The following is a 22,182-nucleotide window of genomic DNA, read 5'->3' as shown; positions in this document are numbered from 1 at the left end:
TATGATATATATATATATATATATATATATATATATATATATATATATATATATATATATATATATATATATATATATATATATATATATATGCAATAAGATCACAGTAAACAGGTGATTTCAGAATATGCAAAACAACCACTCTGAAAGAATAGAGAAATTCCAAGCGCTTTCGTGACTACTCACATTATCAAGGAACTATGATAATGTGAGTAGTCACGAAAGCGCTTGGAATTTCTCTATTCTTTCAGAGTGGTTGTTTTGCATATATATATATATATATATATATATATATATATATATATATATATATATATATATATATATATATGTGTATGTGTGTGTGTGTGTGTGTGTGTGTACTCACCTAGTTGTACTCACCTAGTTGAGGTTGCGGGGGTCGAGTCCGAGCTCCTGGCCCCGCCTCTTCACTGATCGCTACTAGGTCACTCTCCCTGAGCCGTGAGCTTTATCATACCTCTGCTTAAAGCTATGTATGGATCCTGCCTCCACTACATCGCTTCCCAAACTATTCCACTTACTGACTACTCTGTGGCTGAAGAAATACTTCCTAACATCCCTGTGATTCATCTGTGTCTTCAGCTTCCAACTGTGTCCCCTTGTTACTGTGTCCAATCTCTGGAACATTCTGTCTTTGTCCACCTTGTCAATTCCACTCAGTATTTTGTATGTCGTTATCATGTCCCCCCTATCTCTCCTGTCCTCCAGTGTCGTCAGGTTGATTTCCCTTAACCTCTCCTCGTAGGACATACCTCTGTGTGTGTGTGTGTGTGTGTGTGTGTGTGTACTCACCTAATTGTACTCATCTAATTGTGGTTGCAGGGGTCGTGTGTGTGCGTATGAGCTTCTCTGCCCATTCAGATTTTCATTTGGGAATAGTTATTCATTAGCGTATAACGTTTGTAGTACCTGTTAAATGCTAGTATCAAAGTTGTTAGAGAGCTTAGTTTACAGCCGGTAACACCTTGGTTCGCTTCCTGGGTAGGACTAGACCTATGTAAAAGTCTACTCACATCTGCTGGCCCTCTTTACGTAGTAATAAATAGGTACCAGGTGTTTTTCGCTATTGTGAGTAGTATCCCAAGGAGTAGCAGTATACAATAGCGTTGAGCATAAAATATATGTATATATAAAAATACGTAATATATGATAAATACAAACCATGGTCAGATGGGTTCAATTTCTACAGTGTACTTACCATCGACTACCCGGCTCGTCCCATTGTTCCTGCCGTGGTTAATTGTGGAGGCATCCATCTCCGTCCAGCCCAGCCTCTCCCCAAAGTAAGTTACCTCGTGCACAATTGAGTAAGTGTATGAAGGGAAGGACAGAAGATGTTCAACAGGCTTAAATTGGGAAAAATATTTTAATCTTTGGAGACCTTCAGTAAGCCACACAGGGTATGTACGTAACACGTATATATACTCAAGGAAGGTAAGGTAGAAACAGGTGATGTGAGGTGTCTCATAAGCGACACTATGGTAGAACGGAAAACTTTATTGAGAACGAGTTGCTTTGAGGCTGAGAAAAAGAAGGTTAAAGCCAACCCCTAGAATACTGCAAGCATCTACACCAACACTTGTAGAAAGTGTATAAACTGTACGTGGGTAAGACGACTAGTGATTCGTCCACACCCACCGATAACACTAATAATGGTCTGTATTTTACCTCGTAACACGGCATCTGTCCACATGGATTACCACAGAGCGAACATGATTATGCTTGATAATGCCTGGAATCGACGCTCGTTTATACCACAGGCACCATTACTCGGAACCAGAGAGGCTTCCAGTTGACGAGACTCCAGACTGACCTGCTTATCGGCACACACACCACCCTCATCCCTCTTGACCTGACATTGTCAGTAACGCACCTGATAATGCCAGGTTCGAAAACAAACATGCGAAAAACGAACCGTTTTCTCAGTAAAGGTTACCATTATGCCATAATGTCTTTCACAGTTTATTTAGCTACCGAGTGAGGCAATTCGTTGAAATGTTTTTGGAATGTTAACTGAACACAAGTTAGCAACTATCGTTACAGTACAATACATAATAGAGGTTTGGCCAAACTGAAAGCACATTGGTTTTGTTCAGTGGTGTTTGTGTACTAATAACCACTAATAACCTTTGCAGTTTATTGGCTGGAAATGTAACAAACTAAACAGTTACTATACTAGAGCGATGCCACCTAAGTTCACTTATATTACATAGTATATTTCACATAGTCTTTTTACTTACAGGACCTCGAAGATTGGGTGCAAGGTGCTGGTGATGATGGCTTCATTTTCTTCAGTCTTGGTTCGGCTGTCACACCATCCGACATGCCAGAGGAGTGAGTAAACTTTTGCTTTATCTTTCAGTGTTTGATGAGGGCGACGATATTTATATAACTTTCGTCTAAGTTACACACTGTGAGCTCCACAGCTGTAAGTCCATATACTTTCTCAACTGGATGAAATGGGGCATTACTGGTAAGTAGAAGATAGAAACAATTTGCAGAACAAGTCTTGCGTAAAGTATTTATCATGTCTATATAAAGCTCTACACAGATGAAAACATTATCCTATTTAAAACTTTTTCTTCAGCTTGTGTCTTCTTTTCATATTTTTTCAACTCTATTTCTTATTCATTTTTTGTGAAATAAGTCTGTAGATAATAACATATCTGGTGCATGAGACCACTGATACAGTATGTTAGTTAATCTTACACACAATACACACAGGTACCGCACTGTACTGATTCAAGTGTTTGCTTCCCTCAAGCAGAGAGTCTTGTGGAAGTGGGATAAGGACACTATGGATGACCTGCCCCCAAATGTCCGTCTTGGGAAGTGGCTCCCACAACAAGATATTCTTGGTAGGTACATCTCAATTCCTCCAAAAAGGTTCTGTAAAGGCGGGGACTGAGAGAGGTGAAGCTTCAGGTCCATCGCCAGAACAGACTCACAAAAAAATTCTGACATTACTTTGGTGTGAAATATTTTTTTACTGTCTCTAAATAAAAACGTAAATGTAATACTGAAAGACCTAAAAATATAATTCATAAATGTGTTGAATATATAGTTAAATAATATTGTAGTAAGTTTCAACTGGAAATATTGGAGTGTACGTTGACAGAGGAGTTTTTTTTTTTTATTATTTCATTTAAAACAGTGCGATACAAATGACAGAAATATATTAAAAAGATACACGACAAAAGATTACTGCACTAGAATCGCACTTAACCCGAGACCTAATAACGACACCATACAGTTGATAAATTAGACACATGTGCAACTCTTGGGTATCTTTATTGAGGAAACGTTTCGCCACACAGTGGCTTCATCAGTCCATACATAGGAGAAACTTGAAGAACAGGAGGAGAATGAGGTAATCATATATTACAGTGATAATACACTCTCACACACAACACACCGTATATTACAGTGATAATACACTCTCACACACAACACACCGTATATTACAGTGATAATACACTCACACACACAACACACCGTATATTACAGTGATAATACACTCTCACAACCAACACACCGTATATTACAGTGATAATACACTCTCACACACAACACACCGTATATTACAGTGATAATACACTCTCACAACCAACACACCGTATATTACAGTGATAATACTCTCACACACAACACACCGTATATTACAGTGATAATACACTCTCACACACAACACACCGTATATTACAGTGATAATACACTCTCACACACAACACACCGTATATTACAGTGATAATACACTCACACACAACACTATACATTACACTGATATTGTTTTATTTGTTAAAGAACATCTCTAACAAGGTTACATATTACCAAACATCTAACACTGAAAATTATGAAGATTGTACAATAAAACAGATAAAAAAAAAACACACACAATGACACAAATACACAAGCACACACGTTACACTACATGAGACTACATCAGGCACATACTAGGTGAGGTTTCTGCCTGTCAACTCACACGTATGCAAGACTAAATCTAAGATCTCAGGTGCTTAACAGAGCACCACGATACTCAAAACATTAATTTTGGCGATTATCACGAGATCTTAACATACATAGGTATTTAGTATTCAAAGAAGGAAACGGGATAATACTAAAAGTCACAATAAAAACATCCAATATAACAAAACAAAACTATGATGTAATATTTTACATCTCAGCAAAACAAAGAAAAATAATGCAAGTAGTTACATGTAATATAATATTACTGAAAAGCACACTGTAACACAGCATAAAATATAACATAAAATAAAAACCAATTGCTTATGCTAGGAAACACTTTTTACCACTTACAATTGAATCAAAAACAGTAAAGACATCCATAACATATTTGAGTCTCATTGAAAATTTTCATCATAAAGTCCTTGAAATGATTTATACATGATAAAAAATAATATGCAATCGTAGTGCTACATATTTCTAAATGATGACTGTGTAGTTCCTGAAACCCTCGGGGTAATAACCCTATTGCCTCTAGATATCAAAACTCAATTATACATCCATATAAACAGCTCTCCATGCTCACACCCATGTCTAGGAAAATAGGCCGTCGTATCCCCTTACCCATTTTGCAAATCCCATAAATCCCTTAATGTGAAATTTCGATAACCCTCACTAAAATCTCTCTCCCATCTCCCTCCATACACCCCTTTATTTCTACACTGTGTCCTATAAAAAGTTGCTGCCAACGCATTAATTCTTGCACGCACGTCCGCCTCCCTCATAGCCCACATCATGTATATACCCAATCGCATTCTCAACCCTTTTATTCACCCCAGTTATATCTAAACTTAAAACCCTCAAAACCTGCAAACCCCCTCCCCCCACTAACCTTAAAACCTTACCCATCCAAACCCTTATAAGTTCAATACAATCGCAAAAATATACCGTATGATAAATAGTCGCCAATCCTCCACAATCCTTGCAGTCCCCATCCTCTCGTATTCTCTTATAGAATAAAACCATTCCTGACGGCAAGATTCCATGTAAAAATCTATACATAACTTCTCTGACTTTAGGTTTTAAACGCAATTTGTTTAAACGCCCCCAAATATTATGCCAATCATACATCGGATAAACTCCTTCTACCGCCGCTACCAGAGCCTTACCATCTGCCCTATCAAGATTTCTCAATTTAATTTGTGAGTGATCCCTCACGTTTATGAAGACCCGTAACATTGCCTCACCTATCATGAACTCCCTACCCCCCCCCCCACCACCGTCGCATATCCTGATGTATCCTATGAAGACCGTCTTCTTTCGCCCCCCCCCTCCCGCTTATAACTATGTTTTAAATACATACTTATTATCCTCTTTTCGACATCTATAAGACCCAGCCCTCCACGGCCAACCGGGAGTGTGACAACCGCTCTACTTAACCATTCGCTCCCTGTTCCCCAAATGAATCTAAAAAAACTTTTTTGTAACCTTTTTAACTCACAACGAAGTATCGGAAATATTACCGTAACATGCCATAGTTTACTATATAATAGCACATTTGTTGTTATCATCCTTTGTTGCAAACTTAAATTAGCAGCTCTTAACTCACTAAGACGCTTCAGAACACTATCAACGATACGCACGGAATTTATTTGTTGTGCTGACTTGATATCATTTACATAAACGATCCCACATATCTTTATTTGGTCCACCCTTTCCCACCTTTCAGCTACCATTCCTTCCTCACGCGACCCTTTTCCAAGATTCATATAAAGACTTTGTTTTCCCCATGTTGATCGTCATGCCAGTAGCCTTTTCAAAAACTTTCACTAACTTTTCTACCCGAATCAAATCCATGTTTTCTCTCACCAAAATCGTCGTGTCGTCGACATATCCAACAATGCCCGCTCCCCCATCCCTTACATTACCCATCCCCTTTGCTTCCAATAAAACCCTTATCCCTCTATAAAAGGGATCTTGAAAACAAGCAAAAAAAATTTGTGAAAGGGGACAACCTTGACGCAAACCCCTTCCCATCTGAATCCGATCTCCCAACCTCCCATTCACCTGCACACGCAAAGTTGCCTCCTGATACATTAATTTGGCCCATGATATAATTTCCACCCCAAACCCCTGCCATCTCATGATCTTCCATAACGTCTCCAGTTCCACACTATCATATGCCGCCTCCCAATCTATAGCCAATACCCCCCCTCCCAATCTTACTCTTTCTTCAATAAAACTTCTAATCATACCGTGACCTTCATACATAGACCTGCCCGGCACCCCATATTGTCCCTTGTCAATCACTTTGCCCAGGACTTTTTTTATTCTGTTAGCCAAGATCCTTCCAAAAATTTTATAGTCCCCACATAATAACGAGATTGCACGATAATCTTTAACCGTTAATGGCTCGCCTTTAGGAACTAGGACGACCACAGCCAACCTTTGTTGTTCCCCTAAAACCCCATCCCGTTTCATGATATTGAATAAACGTACCAAAAACCCCTTTAAAACGTTCCAATTTTGAAGATAAAAGTCGCTGGGCAACCCATCTATTCCTGGCGCCTTACCCAATTGCGCCCCAGATAAAGCCTCCCAAGTCTCACACTCCGTTATCGGCCCTCCCAACATCAAACGATCATGCTCCTCCAGCTCACAACGCACAAACCTACCGATTGACTGCAATGCAATTTCACTTATTCCAACACTTTGCGTTTTCATTTTAACCCAAGCATCAATATACCCACTCATACCTTCCGTCGTCGTCAATACCTGATTCACTCTATACCCCTGCATACCTACCTGAACATTCAACCCCATTAACTCCATTGCTTTGCGACGTCTGTGTTGATTCCTCAACACACACGCCGACGGCCGATCTCCCCACAAAACCTCTTCGATTCCACCCTTAAGCCTTTCCCCATCAAACCTTTCGTTTTGTAAATTTCGTAGTTGCTCCTTAATTCGTTCAATTTCTGTAACAGGATAATTAGCATTCGCTTGTACATAGCAGTCGCGCAACTGCCCCTCTAAATATCGGTGGAAACCATACTGTAACTGTTATATCTCACTCCCTGACTAATATAATATTCCTTAATTCGCTTTTTGGCTATCCTTTCCCACCAATTAACCAAAGCCACATCTCCAGGTGCTTCAACCACAAGGCGTTCCCACATATGCCCAAAAGACAAACGACTTTCCTCTCTCTTCAATAACTTTACATTTAATTTCCAAAATGACGGACCCCTTCTAGGCACACCCGCAATATCTACATCCATTACCACTCCTCTATGATCCGAAAAAACCACATTTATCACACTCACTCTCCGCACTGTAACCGCACTAGACACGTACATTCTATCCAATCTCGCCGCATAATCTCGTCTAATGAAAGTATGCTCCACCATGCCACCCCCCCCCCACACACATCCCTTAAACCCACACTCGTCAATAAATCTCCCAAGAACCCCAAGCAACAACCCGCTCCTCGAGGCTCCACGTCTTTTCGTCGTATTACACAATTCCAGTCTCCCCCTATTATCGCTACATTTGGTAAACTACGTAGATAATATACTAATACATCTTGTACAAAATGAGTTTTAAGTCGTACATCTCCCTCGGCCGGCCCATATACACCTACAAAACTTATGTGTACTCTACCCCATAAACCATCCACCCTAATCACTCTCCCCTCCCCCCTTTCACTATGGCGTACTACAAACGGGCTATTTTCCTTTACCAGAATGGCGACGCCTCCTTTTAACCTCGTCGCATATTCCATATACACATCGTAACCGTCCATTTCTAACTCATATCCAATTCTGTAATTGTGTTCTTGGATAAATACCACATCCACATCTAGACGCACCAAAAATTCATTAAACCACTTTCGCTTCCGCTCAGATCTCAAACCGTTAATATTTATTGTCAAAACCTTAAAGTCAATTAATGGGATTTTCCTTTCGTTCTAGGTATAGACTTTTCACTTATACATTTTACAACACCTCTATCCCTCTCCCCTTTTTTGGGAATCACCTTGATAAACTCTTGTTTCGTGGATTCACTGTTCCCTTTCCTCTGTACATCCGCCCAAGACTTTTTCCCTGGCCTTTGGGCAGGAGTAAGCACGTCGTCTGAGTCTGATGGGGTCGCAGTTCGCTTTCGCGTCCTACCCTCCACCTGCATTGGGATTTCTTTAGTACTATCATGATGCACCTCCACTTCTGCTATATTCACCATCATACCATGCGACACACCAGACTCAATGCTTTCATCCATCGCCTCACCATGATGCTCAACCGATCCCAAAATTGCACCTGGATCCTCCACACGGTTGACGATCGACTCGTCTAACAATACATCCAGTGCCTTCACTAAAGACGCCGCTACATCCTCGTCCCCCATAGTGGGCAGAGTCTCTTCAAATACTTTATTTATGTCCAGTGACGGTGATTCTTCTCGCTGTTTTGCATCCTCCAAAGCATTCTCCTGCGCTTTTTCTACCTCTTCACTCCAAGATGTCCGTTGTCGAGACGGGTGAGCATAAGACTGTTCTCGTCCCTCAACTTCCTCGACCTCTTCCGATTGTTGCTGTTGCGATATTTGGAGATTCCCACGACGCTTACCACACTGTGCCGCTATGTGGTCATACGACCCACACAGACGACACGTACGACGTTGCCCCGCATATGTTACATATACTTGAGTTCGAAATGCTTGCAACATAATATAGGACGGTATGGGATGGCGTAAGGTCATTTTGACTGAATATGTTCCCTCCAAACTTCCAGCATAAGGTCCAGCGGCCCACCGACCTGCAGAGGCCATATGAACCGTACCATAATTACGTAGTTCATCTTTTGTAACAAACTCAGTCGCCTCAAAAGGCACATTCCTTATTTTAACCCATGTGTAGTGTCGTGATACATCATGAAGACATACTGATACAGCTGAATTGACGGCTATAATGGTCTCTTGATACTTATCCACCACCTCTTCATAGACATTTGCTGACGTCATTTTAACGAAGATCCGTGTCGTCCCATTAAGTGCTACACCACATATCTCTTCATTTGCGATACCGTAGGTATCACGGATAATCGCCGGTAGTAACAAGTCCATCGTGGCTCCGGTGACAGCCCCACGGGTCAACTCAACGCAAACAGTGTTGATGTGCCTGTAGCTATGCAGCGCCATGTTGGTAAATGAGCAGCGCACATCCTCACTACTCAAAGGTTGTGACGAACTCAGGTAGCTCGCCTGAAAACAGCAGAGGGGTGCAGAGCACAACCGCACTCTACCGTGGTCAGGCAGCGAATACAGAGGAGTTATATGTAGGGACGTAGTTCTTATATTCTTAACTAAATTCTACACCTATGAAATAACAATAAAGTTCATCATGTAAATGAACTGCTCACAAAAACAAAAGCAATGCTTAGGCCTTTCCAAACACTTCCCTATGACTATAATAATAATAATAATAATAATAATAATAATAATAATAATAATAATAATAATAATAATAATAATAATAATAACCTAACCACACTTGTATCATTACACAGGTGACCCTCGCTTGCGTTTGTTCATCACACACGGTGGGTTGTTGAGCACCCTGGAGTCCATGTACAACGGTGTATCAGTGCTGGGAATGCCTGTGTTTGGTGACCAGCAGACTAACATGATCAAGGTGCAGAGGGATGGCTGGGGCAAAGTGCTCTTCTGGGATCAACTTACTTTTGATAATCTCAAGAATATGATCAACAGCGTCATGAATGACACAAGGTATTACTATGTCTCTCTTCGCCTCTTAAAACAACAAATGGTATGGTAATCGAAAAGTTAAATGTTTATATTAAAGGTTGACTTTGTGTTTCAACTCGGCTTTTTCCTACCGAGGGTGACTCGAAGAAGATAAGCACATTCGCCATCACTTGTTACTGAGCTGCCTTCCCATAAGAGCAAGGACATGACAGTTACAATGAACCTCCGAACTTCATTTTTCAACTAGAGAATATTAATCGGATGTGAAATAAGGTGCAAGGGGAAGATTATACCTCTTTGAAGGATTATAATTTAAAATAGGTTTGTGGATGTAATTGAAGATGATTTTCGGAATAATACTTGCCTTCTTACTGAGGCCTTAAGGAGTCTAGGCTGTATATGTATTATCTTAGGCAGGAGTAGCTCGAGTTTAGCGAGAGGGGGATCTTTTTTTTTTTTAATTCTTCCTATACGATCCACGGCAGCCCAGTTTTTCTATATTGCCAACTCCCATTCACGAATATTTTTTTTTTTTTTGCTTCTTAGTACTTGGCTCATATGGGGATAACAAGCAATGTGAAATTATATAGATGTGAGGTGTCAAAACGGAACGTAGAATTCACAAACAAGAGTGAAGTTAATAAGATCCTAGCTACATACACTTCACACTCCATACAGCAGTAAAAGTTAGTAATGTAGTAGTGGTTGTAGTAACATTATCATTTATTATTTTTATAATTATTGTTTTATTACTACTATTATTATTATTCAGTCATACAGCACCTAATGAACAGATGGTTGTCAGAACTGATAAAAGAAAAGGGAGGTTTGATTCAACTACTTGAATCATGAACACAAAACCATCATAACCCCCCCCCCTCCTTCCCACATGACAGATTAACCTTCAAACATCACAAAATATTTCTATAATTACATGCATAATGATGCAACATATAATAGAATTTACTTTCTTGGTGTGTGTGACGAAGCAGCATGAAAACTGAGGTAGCAACAAGGTCCAAAATTATGATAGATCGTCCACAAGAGCCAGCAGAGGTGGCCCTCTACTGGATCAAGTATGTTATACGACACCAGGGAGCATACCATCTCCGCTGTCCTGCTGTCACCATGACATGGTTAGTACAACTCTACTTCAATATATCAGTTAACATTAATAAAAGTAATATGTAGCATCGTATGTTTTGTCGTTTAGTAGATAATTAAATAAAACAAAGAATGAAGGTCACAATATAATTTGGAAGAATCATTTCCCAACTAAACAAAACATCAGATAAGGAAGCTATAAAAAAAAATCCAGTCCATCGTAAACATTGCAATGATCCAGGACACAGCGAAACATTTAGTTTTCATTTTCAGTTTATGGTTAGCCGTGAAATTTTCTTTTATTTTCATTCAAGAATTGGTAATGTCTTCACCCCAGTGTATTAGCATGTATTTGCCCTTACTCTTTGTTTTAATAGCATTGTCAAGGAAATAAAATTGGTTTTCTGTTTTGTCTTTAGAGAAACAGATGGATGCTCAGAATATAATTTATCTACCTTATCTACTTAGTTATCAATTTCATATAGAACACTAAGACTATATATATATATATATATATATATATATATATATATATATATATATATATATATATATATATATATATATATATATATATATATATATACATATATATATATATATATATATATATATATATATATATATATATATATATATATATGTGTGTGTGTGTGTGTGTGTGTGTGTGTGTGTATCGTGCCGAATATGTAAAACTGGTCAATTAGCAAGAACTCATTTAAAATTAAGTCCTTTCTGAAACTTTCTCTTGTCCGTTTAAAGATGTATTTTTTTTCATTAATGTTAACGTAAAAAATTTTAATTTTGCACTGAAAGAATCTTAGAAAACTTACCTAACCTTATTATAACAAGAACAATTTATTTTAGCCTAACCCAAATAAAAATATTTTAGATTTGTTTACAGTAATTTAATACTTAACAAATCCAGTGAAATATATTTTTTTCGTTAGGTTCAGAATGATTTTGGCGAAATTATTGCATACACAAATTTTCACTTGTCCTATATGGCAAGATGAGCGTTGCTATTTAAGCCAAGATCGCAAGTTCTACCTACTCGGCACGACATATATATAGAAAGATCGCAGTCAGCAGGACTCAATACTGCTACTGGGGACGATCAAGATTCCCAGGCAGCACTCTTATCCACTCAGCCACAAATGCCACATAAGCTGGGCAGCCTGGTTCACAAGCTCGGGCACGTAAGTGAGCCTCAAGCATGGATTCAAGCTATGTCAATCTCCTCCTGTGTATTCTGACCTCACAAGCGATTTTTATATCTCTGCACCACACAGAAACAAGCGGGTATATACAGTGAAAGATCGCAATCAGCAGGACTCGAAACTACTGAGACGGACAAGATTACTGTGAGTGTGTGTGTGCGTGTGTGTAGACGGTGTTATCCAACACACCTGACAACTAATCCCTGAGGGAAAAGAAAAAAAAATAAGAAAAACCTTCATAGCTCTCTGATTGTTCTTTAACTCAAAATGTAACTGAAATAGGAAGCAATGTGGAGATCACGGGAATTACGCGCAGGGGAAAGTTAATTGCTTGGTTTAAAGTTTCGTGCAAGATGTTCATTTTTGCAGAGGTATTTTTTGGTTGGGGATTGACTGTGGAAGATAGGGGTGTGGAGACCAATTTTAAATATGGATGATATTCGGTACATTAAATCGCAAAACTGTCCGTGCAAAACTGACGTGCCCGGTTGGGAAAGGAACATGACTTGTGAACCAGGCTGCCCAGCTTATGTGGCATTCCTGACTGAGTGGATAAGAGCGCTGGGAATCTTGACCGTCCCCAGTAGCAGTTTTGAGTCCTGCTGACTGCGATCTTTCTCTGTATATACCCGCTTATTTCTGCCTGGTGCATTATATATATATATATATATATATATATATATATATATATATATATATATATATATATAAATAGCAACATATATATATATATATTTCGCCAAAATATATATATATTTGATATATATATATATATATATATAGGCTATAAATTGTTCTTGTTATAATAAGGTTGTAAGTTTTCTAAGATTCTTTTGGTGTGTGTGTGTGTTGTGTGTGACATATATATATATATATATATATATATATATATATATATATATATATATATATATATATATATATATATATATATATATATATATATATATATATATATATTTATATATATATATATATATATATTTATATTTATATATATATATATATATGTGTGTGTGTGTGTGTGTGTGTGTATGTGTGTACGTGTGTGTCGTGCCGAATAGGTAAAATTGGTCAGGTAGCAAGAACTCATTTAAAATTAAGTATTTTAAAATTTTCTCTTACACGTTTATAGATCTTTTGTTTTTCATTCATGTTAATTTAAAAATTAATAATTTTGTCCAAGAAGAACCTTAGAAAACGTCCCTGACCTTAATATAACAAGCGCAATTTAATTGAGCCTAATCCAACTAAATATATTTTTGATAAGTTTACAATAATTTAATAACAAACAAACACAATAAAATATAATTTTTTTCGTTAGGTTCAGAATGATTTTAGCGAAATTATTGCTTGTACAAATTTTCGCTTGCCTTATTTGGCAAAAAGAACGTTGCTGTTTAAGCCAAAAATAGCAAGTTTTACCTATTCAGTTGTATACATATAATCCAGGAAGACAGTCCTCTCACCCTTCCAGGATATCTTTGGAGGAGTCGTGGTAAGAATCATGGTAGTAACTCACTCAATGAAAATCTATTCGTTTATTCTTTATATTTATTAACTTTTTTGTTTTTCATACCACAGTTCCATCTTGTCTAAACAGTGTTGTTATAATTTCAGGTACGAGCTGTACAACGTGGACGTGTGGGCAACAGTAGTTGTTTTGCTCGTCATTATCAGCTATGTCTCAGTACGACTTATAATTTCCTTGTGTTCCTGGCTCTTCTCCAAATCCAAGGCCAAAACTGATTAAAATTGTTCTTGCCTAGAGTATGTTTCCTGTCATTCCATTCATTGCACTGTTAGGTCCGAGTGCTTCGATGGGAAACTATTATTACACTATATATATATATATATATATATATATATATATATATATATATATATATATATATATATATATATATATATATATATATATATATATATATATATATATTTATATATATATATTATATATATATATATATATATATATATATATATATATATATATATATCGATGAGGTAATTTCTGTTGCCAAGAATAAGTTAATAACAGACACTGAATCATTGCATGTTATGAGAGAGTTATCCCAGTATCACATAACCTCGGCCTCCTGTGCCTCAACCCTTGCTGGAAACCTAGTAGTTCCACCTCAGATGCTTAAATAGCAGCTGCAACTAGTCTCTTAGCAGATCCAGGAGCTGTAGTTCAGTCTTCCTAAGTACTCCAGGATCTTCAAATCAGTTACATAAGACCCAGGAGCCAGAGATGCATATATTCAAGAAGTCTACCAGCTGCACCTTAACACCTATGAAACACCGAAGTACTGCTGATTAACACTCAAAATTACCAAGAGCTAGAGCTATCAAACAACGTATGGAAAATTTATGAGCGATTTTCCTAAATTAAAAAAATCCAAATTACCGACGACTGATAGCCATATGGGCTAGTTTAAAAACGAGGTTGATTCCCTTTTATATCACGGAAACGAATATAGTGAACATGCATAAGTACATAACGAAGGAACAATGCATCAGACTTACTGGCCTATGCTAAACAAGTTCCCCTCACAACCACTCACACCCGCTCATGTACCCGTTCAACTTATAATTGAAGCTACCAAAATGTTTTTGTCTCAATTAAATTACCTAGAAGTTTGATCTAAATTTCTTCAACTTGTATCCATTGCTGCGAATCCTGTCTTGTTTATATATTTTCAACACAATATTTATCTCTCCTAGATCTTTCTCGTACTGACTTTGTTTAAGATCTACATTGTTTAACTTATAAGGGCCATAGTTATTTCCTTATCCTAGGATTAGAACGTTCCACTTGTCTAAGTTAAACTGTGTGTACCACTTCTCCGACCACAACTTACCCAAGTCATCTGTTGCCTTCTAGTGTCCACATCAGAAATTATGTGACGGCCTATTTTAGTGCCATCAGCAAACTTACTCACGTTGCTATTTATTTCCAAACCAGTGTGGTTTATGTACATTTTGAACTATAACGGTCCCACCAGCGACTTTTTTGGTACACCACTCGTGAAAAGTCCACATTTCGATTTATTCCAATTATTAAAAACTCCCTGTTGCTATTGGCCAGCCATACCTCGACCCCGGGAGATAATTTTTCCTCCAATTCCCTGTGCCACTGCTTTCCTAATCTCCTGTGTGGAACTTTATCAAAGACCTTACTGAAGTCTATTTACACAGTATCGTTTTCTTCATCTCGGTCAAGAATGCCCTTTTGTAGAACTGTGTTGACATTCGTTAATCAAATTATATATTTCATGGTGGCTTCGAACTGCATCGGCAATTACTGATTCCATGAACTTTCCCACAATTGAAGTTAGGCTGATTAATCTATAATTTGAAGTTAAGGACTTCTCTCCCGCTTTGCAAATGGGCATCACATGTGCAATTTTTCACTTATCCGATACAATACCTGTTTGCTGTGATTCATTAAAGAGACTAGCTCATGGTTCTTTACAATCATTTAAAACCCTTGTTTGGCAGAACTAAGTTCAGCAGGTAGTTCCTCTAGTTGGTTCCGACACAAACTGCTTTCCAAAGCATTTCTGGACCATTTCAAGAAAGTCACTAAACTCTAGATTACCTGTCTTTAATTGTTCCGGTTGATATGGCTAAAGTTAAAAATTTCCCATTAAAACTACATTTCATTTTTAAGATGCCTAAGTAATTTCATCTCAGAGAAATTTGCCATGGTCACTATCGAGGTCTGGAGGTCTGTAGATGACAACTAAGATTAGCTTGTCGTGTTCTTCAAGAATGCGCAGCCAAACAGACTCCGTGTCTCTCCCTTCCACCTCACTACTAAGATGTAAGTCTGTTAGCACAATACATAACAGTGCATGACCTTCACACGTCGATAAATACTGAAGCCTTCCTACCACACGCAATACTTCATGTGTATATATATATTTCGCATTCACACAGTGCACCCATTTTGTCATTTCATTACACACATACCAATAATTTCGTTGCAGATATATAATATTCCATCACATTACGACGTCTGTCGTCCTTTGTCATTAGCATAATTAATAATTAAATTGAAGAACGTGTATCGTTCACAATACAACCCGCTCATCATACAGTCAAAGGCACTTATGTCTCAGTACTATATTCATTCTCTTCCACACTAAACCCTTTCACACTGTCCTCATCGGGAAGCCAGCCCGCCGCGACCCCTTACATTGCACTTAAATCCCATAAATCCCTCAACCTAAAACTCCGATAGCCCTCAGTAAACGCATTCTCCCAACTCCCTCCATAAATTTCCCTATTACGACACTTAGTTCTGTAAAATGTCGCAGCTAACACCTTTATCCTCTCATCCACGCCCACCTCCCTCATGGCCCATGACGTATATATAAAATCCGTGACCAAATACGCCACTGCATTCTCCACCATCTTACTCACCCCACCTATATCCAAACTTAAAGCCCGCAACACCTGCAATCCTCCCCCACCCACTAACCTGAACACCTTTCCTAACCAGACCCGCACCACTTCTATACAGTCACAAAAATATACCGCATGCAAAATTGTCTCCATGCTTCCACACGCTCTACATTCCCCTCCCTCCCTTATCCTCCTATTGAATAGGACAACCCCAGACGGCAAAATCCCATGTAAAAATCTAAACATTACCTCCCGAACACCCGGTTTTACACGTAATTGTTTTAGACGCGTCCATATTTCGTTCCACGCATACATAGGGTATGCCCCTTCAACAGCAGCCACCACTGACCTACCTTCCACTCCTTCGAGGACCCGCAATTTAACACACGACGGATCCCTCACTGTCATTAATAACCTCAACATGGCCTCACCAACTATTAAATCCCTACCCCCCCACCACCGTTGCATATCCTTACGTACTCGCACAAGTCCACCTCCCCTCCCGCTCCCCTCCCTTATATAACTTCGTTTTAGGTACACGCTCATCATCCTTTTTTCCAGAGGTAAAAGTCCCAGCCCTCCTCGACTGACCGGAAGTGTTAACACCGCTCTACTTAACCATTCGCAGCCCGATCCCCATATAAACCTAAAAACCCCATGTTGTAAACGCTTCACCTCACGTCTCATCAGCGGGTACATGACAACGACATGCCATATCTTGCTGTACAATAGCACGTTCGTCACTATTACTCTTTGATGCAGCGTTAGTTGCGCCGCCCTCAAACCACCAAGTCTTTTCAATACTCCATTCACTATTCTCACCGAATTCACCTCTTGAGCCACCCGTGTATTTCTCACATAAATTATCCCACATATCATTAGTTGATCCACCACCTTCCACCCACCCCCTACCACCTCATCCCCATTTGTACTATCCCTTAAGTCTAGAAACTTAGTCTTCTCAACATTAATTTTCATACCTGAAGCCTCCCCAAACACATCCACCACCTTACCCACCCTAAGCAAATCCCCATTACCTCTCACCAAAACAGTCGTGTCATCCACATAACCTACGATACCAGCCCCCCCCCCCCCTCCCCCCGGTCAGTACCCTCCCCACCTCCCGCAACACACCTCCGAATGGCCCTATAAAATGGATCCTGTATACACGCAAACAATATTTGTGATAGTGGGCAGCCTTGGCGCAGTCCCCGTCGCATCTGTATTTTAACTCCCAGCCTCCCATTAACCTGCACCCTCATCGATGCCCCCTGATACAATAATTTTGCCCAAGATATTATTTCTTCCCCAAAACCTTGCCAACGCATAAACCTCCATAACGCTTCCCTTTCTACACTATCATAAGCAGCCTTCCAATCTAACGCCAATACACCTCCATCACCCAACTCCCCCTGTTTCTCTATAAATTCTCGAATCATGCCATGCCCTTCATACATCGACCTTCCTGGCACCCCATATTGCCCCTTATCAATTACCTTGCCTATTATCCTCTTGATTCTGTTCCCTAATATTCTCGCAAACAACTTATAATCTCCACACATAAGCGAAAGTGCCCGATAATCCATTACCGTTGACTGCTCCCCTTTCGGCACCAACACCACAACGGCCGTCCGTTGCTGCTCTCCCATTACCTCAGCCGCCTTAAGTATGTTAAACAGCCTTACTAAAAAAAACCTCAGAACCCCCCAATTCTTTACGTAGAAATCATTTGGCAGTCCGTCTATACCCGGCGCTTTTCCCAAACTCACTCCTGACAACGCCTGCCAAATCTCACACTCCGTAATCGGCCCACCTAATGTCACCCGATCTTGACCATCAAGCTCACACTGCACATACTCTCCCATTTCCCTCAATGCCACCTCACGGAAGCCCACACTTTGCGTATATGACTTAAACCAAGCGTCTACATATCCACTCATACCCTCTGTCGTTACCAATGCTTGACCCGCTCTATACCCTTCCATCCCTACATGTACGTTTAACCCCATCATCTCCATCGTCACTCTCCTCTTTCTCTGGCCTCTTAACACGCAAGCCGACGGCCGGTCACCCCATAGCACTTCTTCCAATCCTCCCATAATTCGCACACCATCAAAACGCTCGTTTTGCAATACCCTAATACTCTCCTTTAAACCCTCAATGTCCTGCACTGGATAGCTTGCTCCTCCTCTTGCATAACAGTCCCGCAGCTGCCCTTCAAGATATCTTTGAAACCCATACTTTAACCGATTATCTTCCCTCCCACGACAAATATAATATTCTCTGATACGATTTTTAGCCACCGAATCCCACCAATTTACCAGTTCATCATCCCCCGGCGCCTCATCCACCAACCGTTCCCACAATTGCGCAAAAGACTGACGACATTCCTCACCCTGCAAAAGCTTCACATTTAACTTCCAATAACCTTGACCCCTTCTAGGCAATCCCTCCCATTCTAGGTCCACCATTACTCCTCTGTGATCCGAAAAAAACCGCGTCCACCACACGCACTCTGCTCACTATTACTGTTCGGGGCACATACAATCGATCCAGTCTTGCCGCATATCCACGTCTAACAAAAGTATGTTCTACAACCCCACCCCGTCCAACGTCCATTAACCCCACTCCATTTAATAATTCCCCCAAAATCCCCAAACAATACCCTGCCCCTCTAGGTTCCACATCCTTACGCCTTATCACACAATTCCAATCACCACCAATTACAGCTACACCCGGCAAAGCACGCAAATAATATACTAAGACATCCTTCACAAATTTATTCTTAATACGCACATCTCCCTCTGCTGGACCATACACACACACCAAACTCATCTGTACCCTACCCCACCACCCATCTACACGAATCACCCTCCCCTCCCCTCCCCACCCTCGCAATGCCTCACTACGAACGGGCTAGTTTCCCTTACCAGGATGGCAACTCCTCCTTTCAACCTTATCGCATGCTCCACATACACATTATACCCATTTACCTTCAACTCATAACCTGGTCTGTAGTTGTGTTCCTGCACGAACACCACGTCAACACTATTACGCACCAAATATTCACTAAACCATACACACTTTCTCTCTGATCTCAATCCATTAATGTTCAATGTCATGCACTTGAAGCTTACAGAGTGGTTTTCCTTCTTGACCCTGGTACTGTCTTGCCACCAGATCGTTTCGTGACACCTCGGTCCCTCTGCCCCCCTTTAGAAACGCTCTTAACCAACTCCTGCCCCTTAGGGCCGCTGTTTCCTCTCTGCGTAACATCCGCCCAGGACTTTTTGCCAGTGCGCTGAGCAGGCGTGATCACGTCCTCGGAGTCAGATAGTGCAGCAGCGCGCTTCCGTGATGCTCCCTCTGCTTCCATCATGTCGTCTGATACATTGTCCCGGTGGACCTCCACCTCCACAGCTTGCATCAAAAGATTCTTATCACACTGCGCAGACCTCAGATCCTGTTCCACGCCCGGATCCACAACAGACCCAAGAACTAGATCTGGACTCCCAACCTTCCCAAGACTCTTGTCAGCCAATAACACATCTAAAGCCATGGCTAATGAGTCTTCCACATCGCTAGCACTCACAGTCGGGGTGTCCTCTTCCAACACCTGAGCTGCGTTCAATGAAGGGGTGTCCCGCCCCCTCGTCACACCTGCTGACTCCATCTCCTCCGCTCTCTCGACCTCCTCACTCCAGGACCCACCTTGTGTAGGCAGAGTCACATAAGGCAAATCCTCACTCTTCTCTATTGCTGTATGTCGTTGCCTTTGTTCCATGTTGCCACGCCTCCTTTCACACAGAGCCGCTAGGTGATCATATGACCCACATAACCGACAGGTCCGGCGTTGCCCAGCGTATGTCACAAACACCTGGGTACGAAATTCTGGCAGCACTACGTACGACGGAATAGGGTAACGTAACGTCATCTTCACAGAATACGTTCCTTCGAGTTTCCCTGCGTATGGCCCAGTGGCCCACTTCCCAACAGTGGCCATATGTACTGTACCATATTTGCCCATCGCAAGACGGATGTCAGAATCATCCGCCTCGAATGGCACATTTCTAATCTTAACCCATGTGTAATGGCGAGAAACGTCGTGAAGTCGCACGGTCACAGCGGAGTTAACTGTCAAAGTAACCTCCTGGTACTTGTCTACTACCGCCTCATACACACTTGCCAAATTAAACTTGACAAAGATCCTTGTCGTGCCATTCAGCGCTACTCCATATATCTCCTCGTCAGCAATACCATATGTATCTCGTATGATTGCAGGTAGTATCAGGTCCATAGAAGTTCCTGTCACAGCCCCACGGATAAGCTCAACACAGACTGTGTTTATGCGTCTCCGGCTTGCCTGCGCCATGCTGTGAAAATATAACTGCCACTAATCAACACCAGGGGGTAGCAGCAGCGCACGTCCTCTCTACTCAAGGGCTGAGAGACGAATCTTCTGCCAAACAGACTCCGTGTCTCTCCCTTCCACCTTTATATTGTTTCTTACGCAATAATATAAATTTTCCCCTAACATACATAGCAACTCTGCCATCTTTCCTGTTGATTCTCTCAGTGTAGAATAATTTACACCCGTGTACGTGACACTCAGCAGACACGTCCCTATTTTTCAGACTGAACCAAGTTTTAGTTATTACGATAATATCTATATTTACTCCAATACTCCAGTGTAAACACTTGATCTACACATCCCCTACCTATTATAAATTCCTTGTTCATCTACAGTCTCGCTCTCCGTCTTACTCCTTGTACTACAACTATTTGTGTATAATAGACTATATGACCGTTTTTCCAGTTTTTATCAGAAGTAATATTATGAGGCATCTGTTGTCTGAACGTTTGCCTAACATGTCTTGAACAATCCTTTATATTTAATTTGTTGTAGGTTTTAAATAGAAAGTTATCTCCTAAATGGAATTGAGTAAAATATATATATATATATATATATATATATATATATATATATATATATATATATATATATATATATATATATATATATATATATATATATATATATATTATATATATATATATATATATATATATATATATATATATATATATATATATATATATATATATATATATATATATATATATATATATATATATATAGGGTAGCTTTAAGGTGGCATTAAGCTAGCTTTAATTCTTCAGTTATCTACAGAAATTACTTAGTGCTTCAGATAGGGTGATAAGATATTTAAATTGTTTATATAAGTGAAATTACGAACTAGTACATCTTTAATTGTAACTGCTTTTCACATAGTTAAGTTACTTACCTGCTTTAACTTTTAAGGTTGAAATAAGTTATTCTAGGTAATCTACACATATACTGTTATATATGATAATTTATGTAACTGTATTTATGTGTACCTGAATAAATTTACTTACTAACTGAAGCTTGTAACAGAAGATGGTGCGGGAATATCGACAAGATTGTATGGCTGAAACACTGAATAAAGGTTCCAGTTATAGTTTTTGTGTCCTTATCATCTCCATATTGGATCTTACAAAGCCTAGTAAAAGTCTATACGTTCCTTAAGTAGGCTGCACCGGTGCTGAAAGTATGAAGCCGATAGGTAGAGATATTCTCAAGCAACAGCACTAAAACAAATAACTAAATTGTTAAACAAAATCAGCAAAATTGGAACCTACGCCTTACACACCA

The 22,182-nt window shown here is 39.7% G+C and overlaps 1 protein-coding gene across 1 annotated transcript in view; it reads left to right on the top strand.

The window, feature by feature from the left end:
• LOC128700509 (UDP-glucosyltransferase 2) overlaps positions 1–13,934 on the top strand; it is a 41,070-nt gene extending 27,136 nt beyond the window's left edge. The window contains exons 6-11 of the mRNA XM_070098921.1: positions 1,211–1,304; positions 2,264–2,355; positions 2,746–2,879; positions 9,552–9,771; positions 10,743–10,886; positions 13,695–13,934. Of these exons, the coding sequence (XP_069955022.1) occupies positions 1,211–1,304; positions 2,264–2,355; positions 2,746–2,879; positions 9,552–9,771; positions 10,743–10,886; positions 13,695–13,827 (817 nt within the window). The 3' untranslated portion in view covers positions 13,828–13,934. The remainder of the gene's footprint in view (positions 1–1,210; positions 1,305–2,263; positions 2,356–2,745; positions 2,880–9,551; positions 9,772–10,742; positions 10,887–13,694) is intronic.
• Positions 13,935–22,182: the final 8,248 nt, after the last annotated feature.

The sequence above is a fragment of the Cherax quadricarinatus genome, chromosome 65 (genome assembly GCF_038502225.1).
Source record: "Cherax quadricarinatus isolate ZL_2023a chromosome 65, ASM3850222v1, whole genome shotgun sequence".
Taxonomy (NCBI): Eukaryota; Metazoa; Arthropoda; class Malacostraca; order Decapoda; family Parastacidae; genus Cherax; species Cherax quadricarinatus.
Note: the sequence above shows the minus strand (reverse complement) of the source record. Positions and strands in the feature narration are given on the sequence as shown.